The 14,878-nt window shown below is 53.6% G+C and overlaps 1 protein-coding gene across 1 annotated transcript in view; it reads right to left on the minus strand.

Moving 5' to 3' along the window:
- RNF213 (ring finger protein 213) overlaps positions 1–14,878 on the minus strand; it is a 46,187-nt gene that overhangs the window by 11,265 nt on the left and 20,044 nt on the right. Inside the window, exons 26-45 of the mRNA XM_030962173.1 lie at positions 14,575–14,727; positions 10,278–13,862; positions 9,772–9,908; positions 9,378–9,473; positions 8,838–8,956; positions 8,217–8,339; positions 7,537–7,619; positions 6,670–6,817; positions 6,236–6,371; positions 5,646–5,834; positions 5,158–5,297; positions 4,587–4,741; positions 4,026–4,238; positions 3,490–3,671; positions 2,690–2,810; positions 2,484–2,584; positions 2,071–2,253; positions 1,566–1,729; positions 1,370–1,472; positions 606–720 (exon numbers count right to left, since the gene is read on the minus strand). Coding sequence (XP_030818033.1) covers positions 606–720; positions 1,370–1,472; positions 1,566–1,729; positions 2,071–2,253; positions 2,484–2,584; positions 2,690–2,810; positions 3,490–3,671; positions 4,026–4,238; positions 4,587–4,741; positions 5,158–5,297; positions 5,646–5,834; positions 6,236–6,371; positions 6,670–6,817; positions 7,537–7,619; positions 8,217–8,339; positions 8,838–8,956; positions 9,378–9,473; positions 9,772–9,908; positions 10,278–13,862; positions 14,575–14,727 — 6,246 coding nt within the window. The remainder of the gene's footprint in view (positions 1–605; positions 721–1,369; positions 1,473–1,565; positions 1,730–2,070; positions 2,254–2,483; positions 2,585–2,689; positions 2,811–3,489; positions 3,672–4,025; positions 4,239–4,586; positions 4,742–5,157; positions 5,298–5,645; positions 5,835–6,235; positions 6,372–6,669; positions 6,818–7,536; positions 7,620–8,216; positions 8,340–8,837; positions 8,957–9,377; positions 9,474–9,771; positions 9,909–10,277; positions 13,863–14,574; positions 14,728–14,878) is intronic.

Raw genomic sequence — 14,878 nt, forward strand, 5'->3', positions numbered from 1 at the left:
AGCTGAGCAAGAGCCATGAGCAGGCTGTGAATAACACACATTCCATGTTCCATGATGCCAAGCTCTACCTGTCTGTCCCTTAGCAAGAACACAAAGGGTGAGGTGATTTTAACTACAAAGTCAATTAAAAAAACCCTATAAGTAACAAAACCTCTCCCCCTTGCTGTGACATTTGTTTCAAGTTGTCCAAAGCCCTGAAAGTTATGCAAGGGGAGGAAAGGGAACAAAAGGGATAATGATTTAAGTTCTGCACAGTGATTTAAGGGTCTGTGGAGACAAGAAGGCAGTTCAGCACTGGGCTGCTGCCATGAGAAAGGCCCTGCTTGCTGCACTCCCGTGCTGGAGGTTGAGGTTTAACACCCAGACTCTTGTCCAAGGGAAAGAATTTATGTAACACTGCAAAGCCACACAAGCCTTTCCTTGAAAAGCAAGGCTCATTCCTGAGAGCAAGTTCTGCCCAGGTGACTTGGTATCAACTCCTTCTGGGCTTTCTAGTTGGAAAAATAGTTACATACACAAGAAACACGCCTAGAACTGCAGAAGAATTTCTGTTCTTGACTTTTTTTACTCATGAAATTACAACAGTTTCCTGGCCCAGCTCTTACCTCCAAGCAGTTGACAAAAAGCAGGTAGAGCTCTTTTTTGTCATTTTTCTCTAGGAGCTCGTTGTGCTCCACCTGGGACAGGTAACGCTGCACATCATCTTTGACTTCATTGAAGCTACAGGAGAGAGAGAGACCCTGACACAGCTGCCAGGCTGCCAGGACTGCCCCTGCTCTGAACACAGCTCCCAGAGCTGGCTGGGTGACAGCTGGGGTCACTCTGGATCCAGCTGCAAGATGGAGAAGCCCTTGTGCCGTTTCTCTGCAGTGACATTTGGCAATGAGCCGGGCTTTGGTCATCAGCAGAGCTCAGTGAGCACTTCAGGACAAAAGGCACCTGGTTCAGGGGTGGTCACACCTGAGAAGGGGCTTTGTGCCCTGCCTGCAAGGGGAGGCTGGGAGGGCTGTGGGAATGGGGGGGTCTGTGCAGCAGACACAAGATCAGTTAAAATCCTGATTAAATCTCCATGAATGAGGAGTTTTGCTTTGCTGACCTAGATCAGAGCAGCTACTCAGCCACCTTGCAGAACCAGGCATCCACCCTCAGCAGAGGGTTAGTGAGGGACAGCCAGGTAAACCTTGCACAGGCTGCTCACACTGCACCACAAGCCAGCCAAGCTGCATGACTAATGCAAAGACTGTGAGATTTTGTGGTGAATGTGAGATTCAATGAAACTCAGGGAGGCGAGGAGAACAATGGGATGGGTTTGATGAGGAACAGAGCTGAACCTGGCCTGGCCTAACCTCCCTCAGCTGATTGTGCCCACCTGTACTTCAGGAGTAGCTTCAGCATCACAGAGCGGATGATGGGAGTCTCATCCACCTCATCATTAAATGGGGACAGGAATTTTGTGTAGACAGCTGGGTGATCTGTGGAGACAAGGGAAGGACAGGTCTGGCAGGTGAGAGAAGGTGGGGACAGATCCAGCTCCATAAGACAGTGTGAGGGTGAAGGGAGCTCACCTGGGCCTTTCACGAGGCTTCTGTGAACAAAGAGCAGGTTCAGGAGCCTCTGGATCACCTCTGGCTCAGGGGGCTCGTTGTCCTTGAAGCACATGGTGGTGACCATGTCAATGAAGAAATTGTTGCACCTCTGGCGGAACAGGGCCTTCTTTGCTATGGCAGCTCTGGGAGGGGCAAAAGCAAACACAGAACCCCTCAAACCACAGAGGAATCCAGCACACACAGGCAAAAGTCACCCAAGGGAGACACTTTCCAACCTTCCCAATGAGATGATCCCTGAGGTCCCTTCCAACCCAAACCATTCTATGATTTGCATGTTTTTACAGAGGCCAAGGCAGCTTTCCCCTTTTTATAAACAACAGAACAGACAGGGCCTGTTCAGTTGCAGAGGGATGAAGCAGAGTTCACCCCCCACTCTGTTCATGATGACCATCTCAGAGTTGAGAATTTCCTCACAAAGCCTCCCCCCTGAATGCTCCCACCTTGGAGAGGGTGGCTGGAGTACCTGAGCTCCTCAGAGACAGTTAGCTCCACCTCCTCCTCCACAGCAGCCCTGCAGCAGGGACAGTACATCTGTGCTGGCACCAGCCACTGGCTGATGCACTTGTGGCAGAACACGTGGTTGCAGGGCAGGCAGACGGGGTCCTTTGGCTCTCCCAGGCAGATGGGACACGGCTCCAGACCATGCCTGGAATCCAGAAACAGCAATGAGCACAGCTGCTGCCATCCTGCCTCCCCAAAAGCCTTGAACATGTTCAGCTGCAGCTAGACCAAGAGCTGGCTCACTGCTCAGCTCAGGGTGCAGAGCCAAGCAGGGTCATTGCTCTTCCCTTGGCTTTCACTGCACCCATGCAGCACTGCCACAAGTGTGCTGGCAATGTCCCTGCTGGCCCCTGCAGCCTGCCCCAGTGCCAGTACCTGCAGAGCCTGCTGCTGACCTCGTCCTTGCACCGGCACAGCACTGTCAGCACTGCAACAAAGGTTGGATGGGACTTCATGTCTGAATCGTGCTGGAAACACTGCAGAGGGAAAGGACAAGGCCCAGTGACTGAGCTGCAACACCTGAGAGCAGCATTCCCACGATCAGCAGAAGAGGGAAGAGGTGAAATGGCAGCTTTGCTCACCTTGGCAAGAAGCAAGGTGTATTTTCTCACCAAGCCCTCGAATTCGGGCATGAGGGCGCGGATGCCCAGCAGGACGTGTTCCACAAAGAGTGCCATGGCAAACACACGGCTCCAGCAGGCCCTGGGGGGACAGCAGGCTGGCACCTGAGCAGGAGCAGCAACCAGGGGCTCACTGCTGCTCCTGCTGCCCTGCACTTCTCACCGGCTCTGCACTTTGGCTTTCCTGAGGGGTTTTTGTCAAGGACAGAACATTCCAGCACTTCACCCAGGGGGCTCAAGGGCCTGGCCTGGAGGCAGCACTGCAGCAGGACCAGCAGCACTGCACACACCTTCTCACACCTCTAACTTCTATCTCAATTTCTAAAATACCAATCACAATTAGCTGCACTTTCTTCACTTCAAATAAACTAAATGAGGACTGTGAGAAACTGGGGTAGTGCTCTGGGCTCCCTTCCAAAGGACAAAATGCAGTGAAATTCCCCATCTCTTGAGTCCTTATGCACAGAGGATGAAGTGGGGAGACACTGCTGGTTAACAGGAACCTGAGGAGAGTTTTAAATAACCCCTGAACCCAGATGGAATGCACCACATGATACTGCCAAATTTAGAGAGAAAATCTGCAGGAGATGAGGGGAAAATAAAATGTGGTTCTTGCTGCTTGGTATGCAATTGAGCCCAGCAGGAACCTGGAAAGGTTTGCAAAGCCTGAGAAAAGCAGCACCAGAACAGCTTCAGGCTGCTCCAATGCCCAGAGCACCTCCAGGCAAAGAGCAGGGCTGTGAGCAGAGCTGGGTACCCACCTGAGCTCCCTGAGCAGCTGGTGGCAGTGGCTGCCCCTGCGCTGGGCACCCTCCTCTTTGCACAGGAATTCAACGGGCATGTGGAGGTTCTTCACCCTCTGCAGCCAGAGCTCAGGGGGGGCTGTCTGCACCAGCTTCTCCAGCTCCTCAGCACACACCATGGCAGCCAGCACGTCCAGAACCTGCACACACACAGGGCCAGGGGTAACAACAGCAGCATTTCAGAATTACTTATGGACCCTGGGCTCTGTCTGGTTTGCTACAGCACGTGCTCTACTGAATAATGTTCTCCTTGATTATCTTAAACTCTGCAATTCTCATGTTTGTGGCTTGGCTCGTTAGCATGTCCTATTAACTCATGCAAAAGCAAGCCAAACTATTTTAAAACCTGCTTGTAGCAGTAAGAACACAGCAGATCATTCCCAGTTCTGAGGAGCCCCAGCCTGTGCTTCCCCCTGTGCTGTGGCTGAAACCCAAAGGAGACTGAAGAGCAGTGCAGACAGAGCTGCCTGCCAGGCCTGAGGCAGTGACTGTACCATCTCAGAGCGGGGAATTCTGTATCCTTGCTGGCCCAGGAGGTAGCCAGTCACACGGGGGTACACAGCCAGGATCCTGGAGAAGTTCTGCAGGCGGCTCTTGAACTGGTTGTGTGCCAGGTGGGCCCAGGGCAGGGAGGGCACCAGCTCCTTTCTCCAGGGGGACTCTGCCATCCACTCCTCCACGCAGGACAGGAACGCCACTCGCAGGCACTGCAGGGGTGGGACACGCAGAACCAAAGGTGAGAAAGTGCTTTCATAATTCATTTTGTACTGGAAAGCCTGGCACAATTCTCTGAAAGATGAGAATCACTTCCCTACAAAGACAGCCTTAAATGTGTCAGTTTATGCAGGTTCTGCCTTTCTGAGTGACCCCAGTGTCTGCTCTGGGGTTCCCTTGCTGCTGGGCTGTCCCAGAGGGGATTCCCCAAGGCAGGACTGATTCAGGAGGACACATTCACAGGACTGATTCAGGAGGACACATTCACAGGACTGATTCAGGAGGACACATTCACAGGCATCACGCTCTCCTCCCCATCTGAAGCATTTCCAGCCCCTGACCTGCAGCTCCTCCTGGGAGGACACACCGATGGTCAAGACAATAAAGTCTGTGATGTAGCACTCGAAGAGCATCTGCCTTTCTCCCTCAGTCAGAGAAGAGATGAATTTTCCCAGGGCAGTTTTCTGGAAGTATTCCACAAACTTCTCAGCATGGCCTGGAAAATGAGGATGCAGAGAAAAGCTGGATGTTAGGAGGAAGCTGGCTTTGACACAGCATCTATCCTAGAGACACTGACACCTCATTAATCACTGATGCATCCAGCACTCCCCTCATCCAGGGCACTGAGGAGGGACTCAGGCCAGGCCTTGTCAGCCCAGCACCGTGTTGTATTTCTGGAATCTCACCTTGTCATTAACTCCTGGCTGCTCCACAGCACTTTGAATGCAAGGGCACAGAACAGGTGAGAAAGATGGATGGTGAGAAGCACAAAGAAAAGCTGCCTGCACAGAACTCTGCTGGCTCACAGGAGCACAGAGAAACTGAAGGTGACTCCAGTGACACGGGGGGCACAGCAGTGACAAACCAGAGCTCAGAGGGCAGTGGATGGAGATGCTGAAGCCAGGCTCTCACCTTCAGTGTTTTGGATGTACTGAGCCTCCAGCCACATCTCTTCCAGGTATTCCTTTATCCTCCAGCTGAAGGGCATCTCATTCCCAGCATCAGCAGATACCATCATGTTGTTCTGCACCAGGATTATCTCTGGCTGAGGGCTGGGGGGTTAAAAGGTCATTAATGCACTGGGCTGTTGTCTGGGAAGCTCAGTGCAAACAACAGAGGCAGAGACCGCAGAAAGCAACTGAGCCCTAGGAGGGAGGGGACAGAGAAGGGGAGAGAACTGCAGGACTCTGAGGAGAACAGGCTGAACTGTGAGCAGTGCCCTGCTGCCATCAGGGGCAGCCAATAAACAATACCCCTCTGCTTTGGGGGGTCAGAGGCAGTGCTGGGCTGCTCCTGGTGCTGCCAGCCATGGCCAGCCCAGCCCAGCCCAGCCCAGCGCTCCCAGCCCAGCCCAGCTCAGCCCAGCTCAGCCCAGCCCTCCTGCTGCTCCCCAGGCTCACCTGTTCTTCCCCACCCCGGGAGGGACACTCAGGAATTTGGAGTCACTGAAGATGAACATCCACAGCTTTGTCACCCACTTGGCTCCTGGCCTGGCCAGCAGCTCCAGATTGCCATTCCTGTCCATGACAGCAATCAGGAGAGCCAGGAAGGGAGTGACCACCTTCTGCACTCGTTTCCACAGGGTGTGCCTTGGGGGAGAGAGATGGAGAAATCCAGAGGGAACGTGAGCAACACCATCAGCAAAACAGGGGGTGCCTGTCCTGAATAACTGCTGACATTTGCATGTGACAGAATCCTAATGCTGCCTTTATGGGAAAGAATACAACCAACAAAAACCCTGCACTTCTCACTCCTGGCTCACCTGTAATCCTACTCAAGCACTTGTGCATCCCTGTCCTAGCACAGCCCCTTCAGCTCTAACTCCCCCTTCCCCAGGAGAGGCTAAAATTGCCTTCAGAGAGTTTCCAGCACAGCCTGGAGACTGACACTGCAAATGTTCACACCAATTACACAAAGCTGCTGTCTCTGCTGCACGGGTGCCACTTGCAGACCCTTCCTGGGAGGCTGCAGGTGACAAGGCAGCGCTCACCTGAAGGTACCTGCCTCCTGCAGAGCACTGAGGTTGGAGGCCTCCCGAAGCACCCAGTTTTTTGGGTGAAGGGAATTTTCTTCTTGCTTCTTCAACAGGCTGGAGAGACGAGCCTTGGTGATCTTCAGGAAAGAGGCTACAAAACAACAGGGAACTGGTGTTTTCTCTTCTATTAGCTTGGACACAAATATCCCACCAAGCATAGCATTTGACAACTGTTCCAATAACTGGCCAAGTGGGGAAAAAACCAGCCAGCAGAGTGAGAGAAAGATCCGCCACTTAAACAGCAGAAAAGCCTTACACCCACCCACACACTGCAGCAGACACACATTCTTGGGAGAGCCCCCTTGCCTGCACCACAGCAAGGACCTCTGCATCCCCAGTGAGCTGTTTTGGTGGTCCCCAGATGCCCAGGGACTCCCTGCAGCACACACCTTTCAGCTCATCCTCTTTGGAGAAGAGGCCAAGCAGAATCTCAATCCTCCTCCTGCTGCGGCTCAGGTCCTCGTTCTGGTCCCTCAGCATGCCCACAGCACTCTGCACACAGGTCCTCAGCAGCACCGTGGTGTCCAGGATCTCACCCTGCCCAGGGAAACAGGGTCATTCCCCTGGAGCGACCCTCCTGACCCCAGCACACTCCCCTGAAAGGTTCCCAGGCTGCCCCAAAGGGCCTGCTGCCTGCCATGCCTGGTCCCAGCTCCCATTCTCAGCTCTTGGCTGCCAGGAACATGATGCAGCTTCTGTGGCCCTTCCAAACTGGCCTGTGACACAGCATTTGTGCTGAGTTGGGATTCCTACAGGGGAGAGATTCAGCAGTTTGAGGAAAGAAATGGAAACAATCGATGTGACCAGAGAAAATGTGCCCTTCCTGGGAAATGCTCCATGTCCCTGGTGCTGGCCATGTCCAGCTGAGGCTGCCGGGGCACACGAGGCAGTGTGAATGTGGCTGCAGCACAGCCAAGCCCTCAGCCAGCTCCAGCTCAGAGCACACAGCTGGAGTGAGGCTCAGGACCACAGCTCCCACCCCCAGGGGAAGAAAGGCAACAGAAAATTACAGCTGATGTCTAAAAATCAGAAGAATTAAATGACTAAGGAATTTCAGAGTCCTTATTTCTTCAGTGATGCTGATTTTGACTGGGCAGTGGGGAGGAGGAACTTGTGTCTGATCAGTAACATTCATGATGCAAATATTGCTGATTGCTTTCAGGTGAAGGGGACACAAAAGGTGGGTTGCACCCATGGGTGACAGAGCAGAGAGCCACAGTGACAGCTGAGAGGCAACAAATGTATTCTGAACTCACCTCCTGGTGCTCTGCTCCTGGCACTGGTGTCCCAGCCTCCACCTCCTCCTGCTGTGCTTCTCCACTGGCAGGCAGAGCTGCAGCTAAGGTGGAGAATGTTCATTAGAAAGCAGCAGTGCACTCCTGCATCAGTCAGATCAGAGTTTATTTTAGCAGCTGCATCCCAGAGCAGCAGAACATCTGTCAGAGAGCCATTAGCACTGCATGAGTAGCTGAGATTCACCTCTCAAACACAGCCACAGCTGCTCGGGCTGTCAGGCCTCATGCAGCAAGAGCTGGAAGAAATGTGACACTGAGCTAATGCCTTGAGCTCTCCCTGACTCCTGTCAGGCAGTGTGGTGAAAGCAAAGAGAGTAAGAAAAAGCTGAGAGGAAAGAAAGATCCTTGTCAGTCTCTGCCATGCAGCATCTGCTGCCTCCTGTGCTGGGACAGAGCACTCAGGCTGCTGAGCAGTGCAAATGCCACAGTTGTGTCAAAAAGAAAAGGGAAAAATACCAAATTAACTTGCTTGATGACCTAAGGCTGTAGTAATGAATTAAATACAAGTTGGGAGCCATGTGGTGACCCCCCAAAGCCAGGTGCTGAGCAGGGAAAGTCATCACACACGCTGTGCCAGGCATCAGCTCCTGCAGTACCAAGTGTGGGGCCACAGCTCCCCCTTTCCCCTGCACTCAGCTCACCTCTGGCTGCAGCTGGATCCTGAGAGAACACCTGGCTGATGGTGAGGTTCTGCAGGGCTGTCAGGTCAGAGATCATGTCCTTGGACCTGCGGAGGTCATCGATGTGCACCGACTGCCACAGCCCTGCAGGCACAGAACAAGGAATCACTCCCGGCCTTGTTCTTCCAGAGCAGCTCCCCCAGAATTACCTGCCAGCCCCTGGGGTTACTTCAGAGGTCACTCTCACCTCTTGCTGTAAGAGGGGAGAGCACAATGCCCTCAGAACCTGCTGCTGCACACACCCCTGCCTGACAGTTCCAAGGTTCTGAGGCTCTCAGAAGCCCCCAGACCCAGAGGAACCTTGCTGGACACATCAGCTCCTGCTCCAGAGCCCCTGGAGGACAGCACACCCACAGAGTTACCCTCGTGGCTGTGTGCTGCTCTCCATGACTGCAGAGGGGACCTGTCTGTCAGCAGGCAGGGCAAGGTGCTCCCAGCCAGGTACTGCTCCCCTGGGCAGCCCTGTGGGACAGGGAAGCAGCTCTGACAACCCACAGGACACACCGAGTCCAGCTTCTCAGCATTTAAAGGAACAGTGAGCAAGAGAAATGATTGCCTGAAGGGACAGATGGGCACACCCACCTCCATGGAATCCCACGTAGGAGGTGCCTCCTTTCAGCCGGGAGAGCTTCATGATAAAGTAAACAAAGACAGAGACCTCCCCCAGGACCACCTTGTTGATCTCATTGACAACGGTGTACCTGCAGCAAAGAGGAAATGCTGGTGGCACAGCAAGGGCACACAGAGGCCCATGGACACATGTCCTGTCCCAGAACACACACAGGTGACTCCCACTCCTTCCTCCCAGCTGTGGTGCTGAGCTGCCACCTCCAGCTGTGCCCTGAATGATCCCGTGACCCTCAGCCCTTCGGAATTCTGCAGTCAGTGGCCAGAATTCACACTTCAAAGGGGATTATCTGCTCATTTCACCCAGTTTAGCTTACTCTGACTTGAGTTATGGATTATTTGAAATACAATCAGTGCATTTGGATCCATTCTGCTACAGAATAAAGGATTGCAGATTGCCGAGTGTGAGATCCCCAAACAGCACCAAACACAAATAACCAAACACAGGGAGGGAGGAGTGGCCAGGCAGAACTGAAGCACTCCACACCCACTCACTTGGCTGAGGCAATGAGCTGGGCATTCTGAGAGCCATCTTCAAAGTCTGTCTGAATAATGAGGACTTTATTTCCTGTAGTGGAATCCAGGAAATCCCTGAAGAGTGAAAAGAGATTTAACAGAAGTCACGGAGTATAAAGATCAAACATTAAAGACCACGGAGCCAGTCACTCCACATTAGCTTTGGCTGCTGCAGGGGGAGACAGAAAACCACCAAACCCCATCTCATGTGATCGAGCTGACAAGATCTGTCCCTTGTCAGCAGATATTTGGGCAGAGCCAGCTCCCTGCCAGCACAGCCTCCCTTCTCCATATGAGCTGCTCTGAATGCTCTGCCCACACACCCTGCACACAGCTGCCAGCCCACTGCAGGGAAACCCTGGCCCGGACTCACCGGATGCCCCTCAGGAAGGAGAACTCGGTGTCAAACTGCTGCAGGAACAGCAGCTGGGGCCTCTGGGCCTTGCCCTGCACCTCCTTCTCCAGGCAGGCAACGTCAGCACTGGTGAGCAGCCGGGAGAAGGTGGTGACCTGGGGAGAAAGGGGCAGTGATGCAGCACCTGTGCTTGCAGGGCTGCAAGGCTGCTGCAGAGCTGCACCACAGCCTGGCCTGCTGCAGAGCTGTACTGCTCCCCAGCTTGCTGCAGAGCCGTACTGCTCCCCAGCCTGCTGCAGAGCTGTACTGCTCCCCAGCCTGCTGCAGAGCTGCACTGCACTGCCCCCCAGCCTGCTGCAGAGCTGCACTGCACCCCAAAATCAGCATTTATTTGCCGCTAGCGCTGCACACCCAGCACTGCAGCGCACACAGGCAGTGCCACGCTGCAGCCCTGGCACACGGAGCTGAGAGGGGTCGGGAGGGCTGGCAATGCCCCAGGAGGGCTGGCAGCGCCCCAGCCTCACCTCGGTGAAGGCAGTCTGGGGCCCAGCCCCTGCCCGCACGTGGGCACCCAGGAAGTCTGCGAAGGAGGTGTGCTGCTGCTGCCTGAAGTAGGTGTGGGCCAGGGCGGGCGCCATGAACACCCCCACGGAGTTGCAGAGGCGGATGACGGCGTCGGGGGTGGCACAGTTGAGCAGGGCCAGCCGTGCCTGCTCGGTGACGCGGGGCAGCAGCTCGGCGGGGGCGCAGGCCGGGCGCAGGCGCTGCGTGCCCTGCAGCACCAGCGAGGCGCAGGTGTCGGCGTGGTAGCCCACGAACACGTCTGCGGGGCTGTACTGCTGCTGGCTGATGAAGTGCTCATCCGTGTTGACGGCCGTGAACTCCTGCACCCAGCGCTCCAGCTCCTGCACGGCCTCCCGCTGGCCCTTGTCCAGCACGGTGCTGATGTCCAGGTAGTGCTTCTCCAGCCGGTTGATCAGCGGGATGGGGAAGTGCTTGTACACCACCTCCTTCTCCTCGATGACGATCAGGCGGAACTTGGGGTGCACCCGGCACTTCACCCGGTGCGTGCCCAGCCCCAGATCCACGTACTTCTGCCCAGCCAGGTACACGTAGTACTGGTTGAGGGCGTCGTAGAGGCTCTCGTAGAGGTTCTGCAGGTTGAGGAGCACAACCATCTGGCCGGTTTCCATGCACACCTTCACTCGGTTGATGTTCCTGCATATCTGGGTGTATTCTTGGTCTTTAGGAAAACTGGAGCCAAAGATGATTTCTGGCTGCTGGCAGGCGGTGAAAAAAGCCTGCTGGAGGATCTGCAGCGCAGCATAGTTCTCAGTCAACACAAGCAGGTACCTGCAGTCCCCATCCTCAGCACTGCTGTAAATGTTCTGTCGGATCAGCTCTATCCTACTGATATCATAAGCACGTATCTCCCCTTTCTCTAGCAATTTGGAAGTGAATATTTCCAAGGCGTTGACGTCATCTTTGCCACCAAAGTTACGAAGAACCACTGCGGCGATGTCCTGAGGTGTGGGCTCGCTTTTGGAGCTCTTGGCTAGGGCAAAAAACATCTTTATGAGGCTGTAGTAGTCACGCAGGCCAAAGAACTCCCTGTCTTGGGCCTTGCAAATGTTTTCATATGCATCTGCAAAGTGATGGAAATACTGCTCGACCTTCTGCAGAGCCCCTCGTGCCGAGCAGCAAATTCCTTTGGCACTCTCAATGAGCTCCTCTTTGCTGGGGTCACCACGAGACACAAAGATGCCTCGATTCATCTTAGCAGGGTCCAAAGCCCAGTTGGAAATCCCAATGAAGCCAACTTTTTTGTGAGGAAGAGGGACATCGTCTATGCAGCCATCCTCCAAAAGTGGATGCAAAGTCTTCAAGGGCATTTTGGGAGAGTCTTCTGCCAGCCCAATCTCATCCAAAACCACCACTGATACATACTCCTCCAAGTTCTTCCCTTCCTGGAATCGAGCACAGTGCTTGAAAGTGCCTATGATGCCCTCTGGAGTGGAGAGGGGGCTGCACTGAAAAGACACGAGATGGATCTGCTTCAGGTCCTTGAACAGATCAGAATGAGCTGCTTGGCCCTGCATAGCATCGGCCACGATGGTTTTTGCCAGGGATTTGGAGCTCCCAGGCTTCCCCACCAGAAAAAGAGGGATTTTCAGCTCAATACAGATGACCATCATGAAGACATTTTCCTTCAAAGCCAAGTTCCTTGCTATGGTATCCCGGAGTGGCACCCCACTCAGGAATAAGTCCTGCATCAGGGTGATTTCTTCCAAAATCTTTTTCTGGGTATTGTAAGGCTTTGGGAGGACCTGGCTGATGGCAGTCCTGTATGGTTCCTTCTCTTCCAGGGACGCATGGTAGCAGACCCCGACCGCCAGCACCAAGGACCAGATGACGCCGTTTCTGTCACCACTGCCCTTGGGGGCTTTCCTCTCAGCCAGGTACTTCTCCAGCTCCCTCAGCAGCATGAGGCTGTGCCTGTAAAACCACTTGAACACCTCCATGCAGCGCTCCACGTCCCGCAGGCTGACGAAGCTGCACTCGTCGTCCCTCTGCCTCATGTACTGCTGGGAGGCAAAGAGCACCTCTGTGACCGTCCTCACGTCGTCCTTGGTCATGAGCAGCAGCTGCTCGGCCACGCGCTGCACGATCTGCTGGATGTACATCTTCTCAGTGCAGTTGTTGAGCTGCCCGAAGTCCCAGACGAGCGGGATCATGCTGGGCGGGAGCGCGTGCACCCGGTACACGAGCTGTCTCAGCGGGATGGAGCCCAGCTTCTCCCGGGTGTCATCGGCCTTCACTCGGTAGCCCAGCCCAGCCAGCTCCAGGCGTTGGATCATCCTGTCCGTGTGCTTCCTGTAGGGATTGCAGGCTGCGATGATCCTCAGGCCAGAGCCAGGGGCCAGGGGCTGCCCCTGCACTGTGCGGTCACACAGAACCTCCTTAATGCTGCTCACAGCCTCTGTTGTGTTGGCTTCGTCGAAAAAGAGGACGGTGTCCAACCCATGCTGCTCCTTGTTGGATATAGCCAGGGCTTCTGCTTCTCTGATCCTGGCGTAGATCATCTCTGCAGTGGTACCTCCATGAACCTTGACAAGCTTCATGTTCTCCACCTCGACAAAGCTTCTGCGTAACTGGCACAGGAACTTCACCAGCCTGGTTTTCCCACAGCCCGTTTCTCCCATGATGACCACGGGGATGTTGCAGCGGAATCGCATCTCGATGGCCAGGATTTTCAGCACGTTGTCTGTGGTGAGCTCGTAGGTCTCATCGGGGTCAAACACCCAGGGGAGCCCCAGCACCATGCAGAGCCTCTCGAGCTTCTCATTGCGGGGCAGCTGATCGAAGGGAACGTTGAAGGGAACCCTCTGCATTAACAAGCCCTGGTAGAGCTGGGCAGTCATGATGTCCTTCTTGATGACATTCCCATTCACAGGATTGATGGCATTGATGTGATTCTTGGTCTGCTGGAAGTGGAAACCAATGAATGTCATGGACACACGGTCCTCATTGAAAAACAGGTAGGGATGAGGCTCTGACTCCCACTTCTTCCTGATGCGGAAAGGAAGCAGATCTTCCTCCGGAACATTCTCCAGGTGGGAGGATTGTCTTCCTGAGCTCTGGTCAGAAATGCTCAGGGAGGGCGTCGCAAAGTCCCGTGCCATTAAAATCATGAAGCCAACCACAAAGTTCTTGAAGCCATTCAAAGTGTCCCCGACAAAATCAGGGTTGCAGAAGACAGAGGCTTCACAGTCCCTCAGCTGAACGTTGAGGAACCAGGTGAAGTTGCGGAGCTCTGCCCAGGAGGGATCCACAACCCCGCAGTGCAGGAGGAAGAGCTGCAGACATTCTGCAGGGCTGCCTTCCACTGAGAGTGCCTCGTACCAGAACCTGTCCAGGTTACAGCCCTGGTCAAACCTCTTCAGGTACTGGAAGGGTCTCTGGAAAGCCTCACTGCAAAACTCCTCTTTGTCCATTCCTACATCCCCGGCATGGTTCCCAAGTGTCTCCATTTCTAGCACTTCTTTGGGAGACTTGCACGTTATTTTAGGGAACACATCCAAGAAGTGATACTTCTGGTTCATGGACATCTGGAGAAGAGGAAAAAAAAGGTCATCACAGAGCTGTAGCCTCACTCTTCATCAGCTTACTTAATCTGTTCTTAACAGTCTCCTTGCCTAAAACCACAGACCTGAGGAACAGGAGCCAGCCTTTTCCCCGTGCATCCCTTCTTCCACTTAAACTGCACCAAGGAATCCTCTTCCCTCCTACATTTTCCTTCCAGGAAACATGACCTTGGCATCACCTCCAGCCCCTTCTCAGGGCTACTTCAAAGAAAACTAAACCCAAGAAACTGGTATTTATTCCAGTTATATATATATATAAATACCATTTATATAAATAAATGGTATTTATTCCACTTGCTTCTACATTCTGTTCTTACAGATGCATATAAATATTTCCCTACTTTCAAACATGCAAATTAACATGAGGGAGATTAGATTTTGCATTTTTATGTTTCCTATAAATGTTACAGTGGGGGCAGTGAGGCTTGGACTAACATGCTTTCAGAAATCACCAATCCAGTGAAACCAGACAGGCCTAATTTGCTGTCTGGTGTTAGTGACACTTTGTACAACACCAGGGACACCAGTTTGTTATGGCATACAGCACACCCCCAATGAAACAGGGAACTCCTGTGCTGTGTTCACAGTTACAGTCCCTACAGCTCACCACAGCTATGTACCAACATGTGCAAAGTGACTGAGAAATTCCCAGAAAAGGAGCATTGCTGGTACGTACAGGTCTGGCCGCTGGCTTTGGCACTGGGGACACCTCCAGGATTTCAATGATGTACAGATGACACTTCTGCCTTAGCCACATATTGCCATTATTATCTGTCAGGTACTGCAAAACCAACAGCTTGAAGAGAAACTCTGGAATTCCACGCTGCACCTATCACAAGGAGAAATAGCAAAGCACTTCTTTATTTACCCACCACAGCTTCACAGAATCACAGAACAGTTGAGGGTGGGGAGGCTCTCTGCTCAAAGCTAGAACAGGCTGCCCAGGGCCACATTCAGTCAGGTTTTTAATGTCTCCAAGG

Source organism: Camarhynchus parvulus, chromosome 18, assembly GCF_901933205.1.
Source record: "Camarhynchus parvulus chromosome 18, STF_HiC, whole genome shotgun sequence".
In the NCBI taxonomy this organism is placed as follows: domain Eukaryota; kingdom Metazoa; phylum Chordata; class Aves; order Passeriformes; family Thraupidae; genus Camarhynchus; species Camarhynchus parvulus.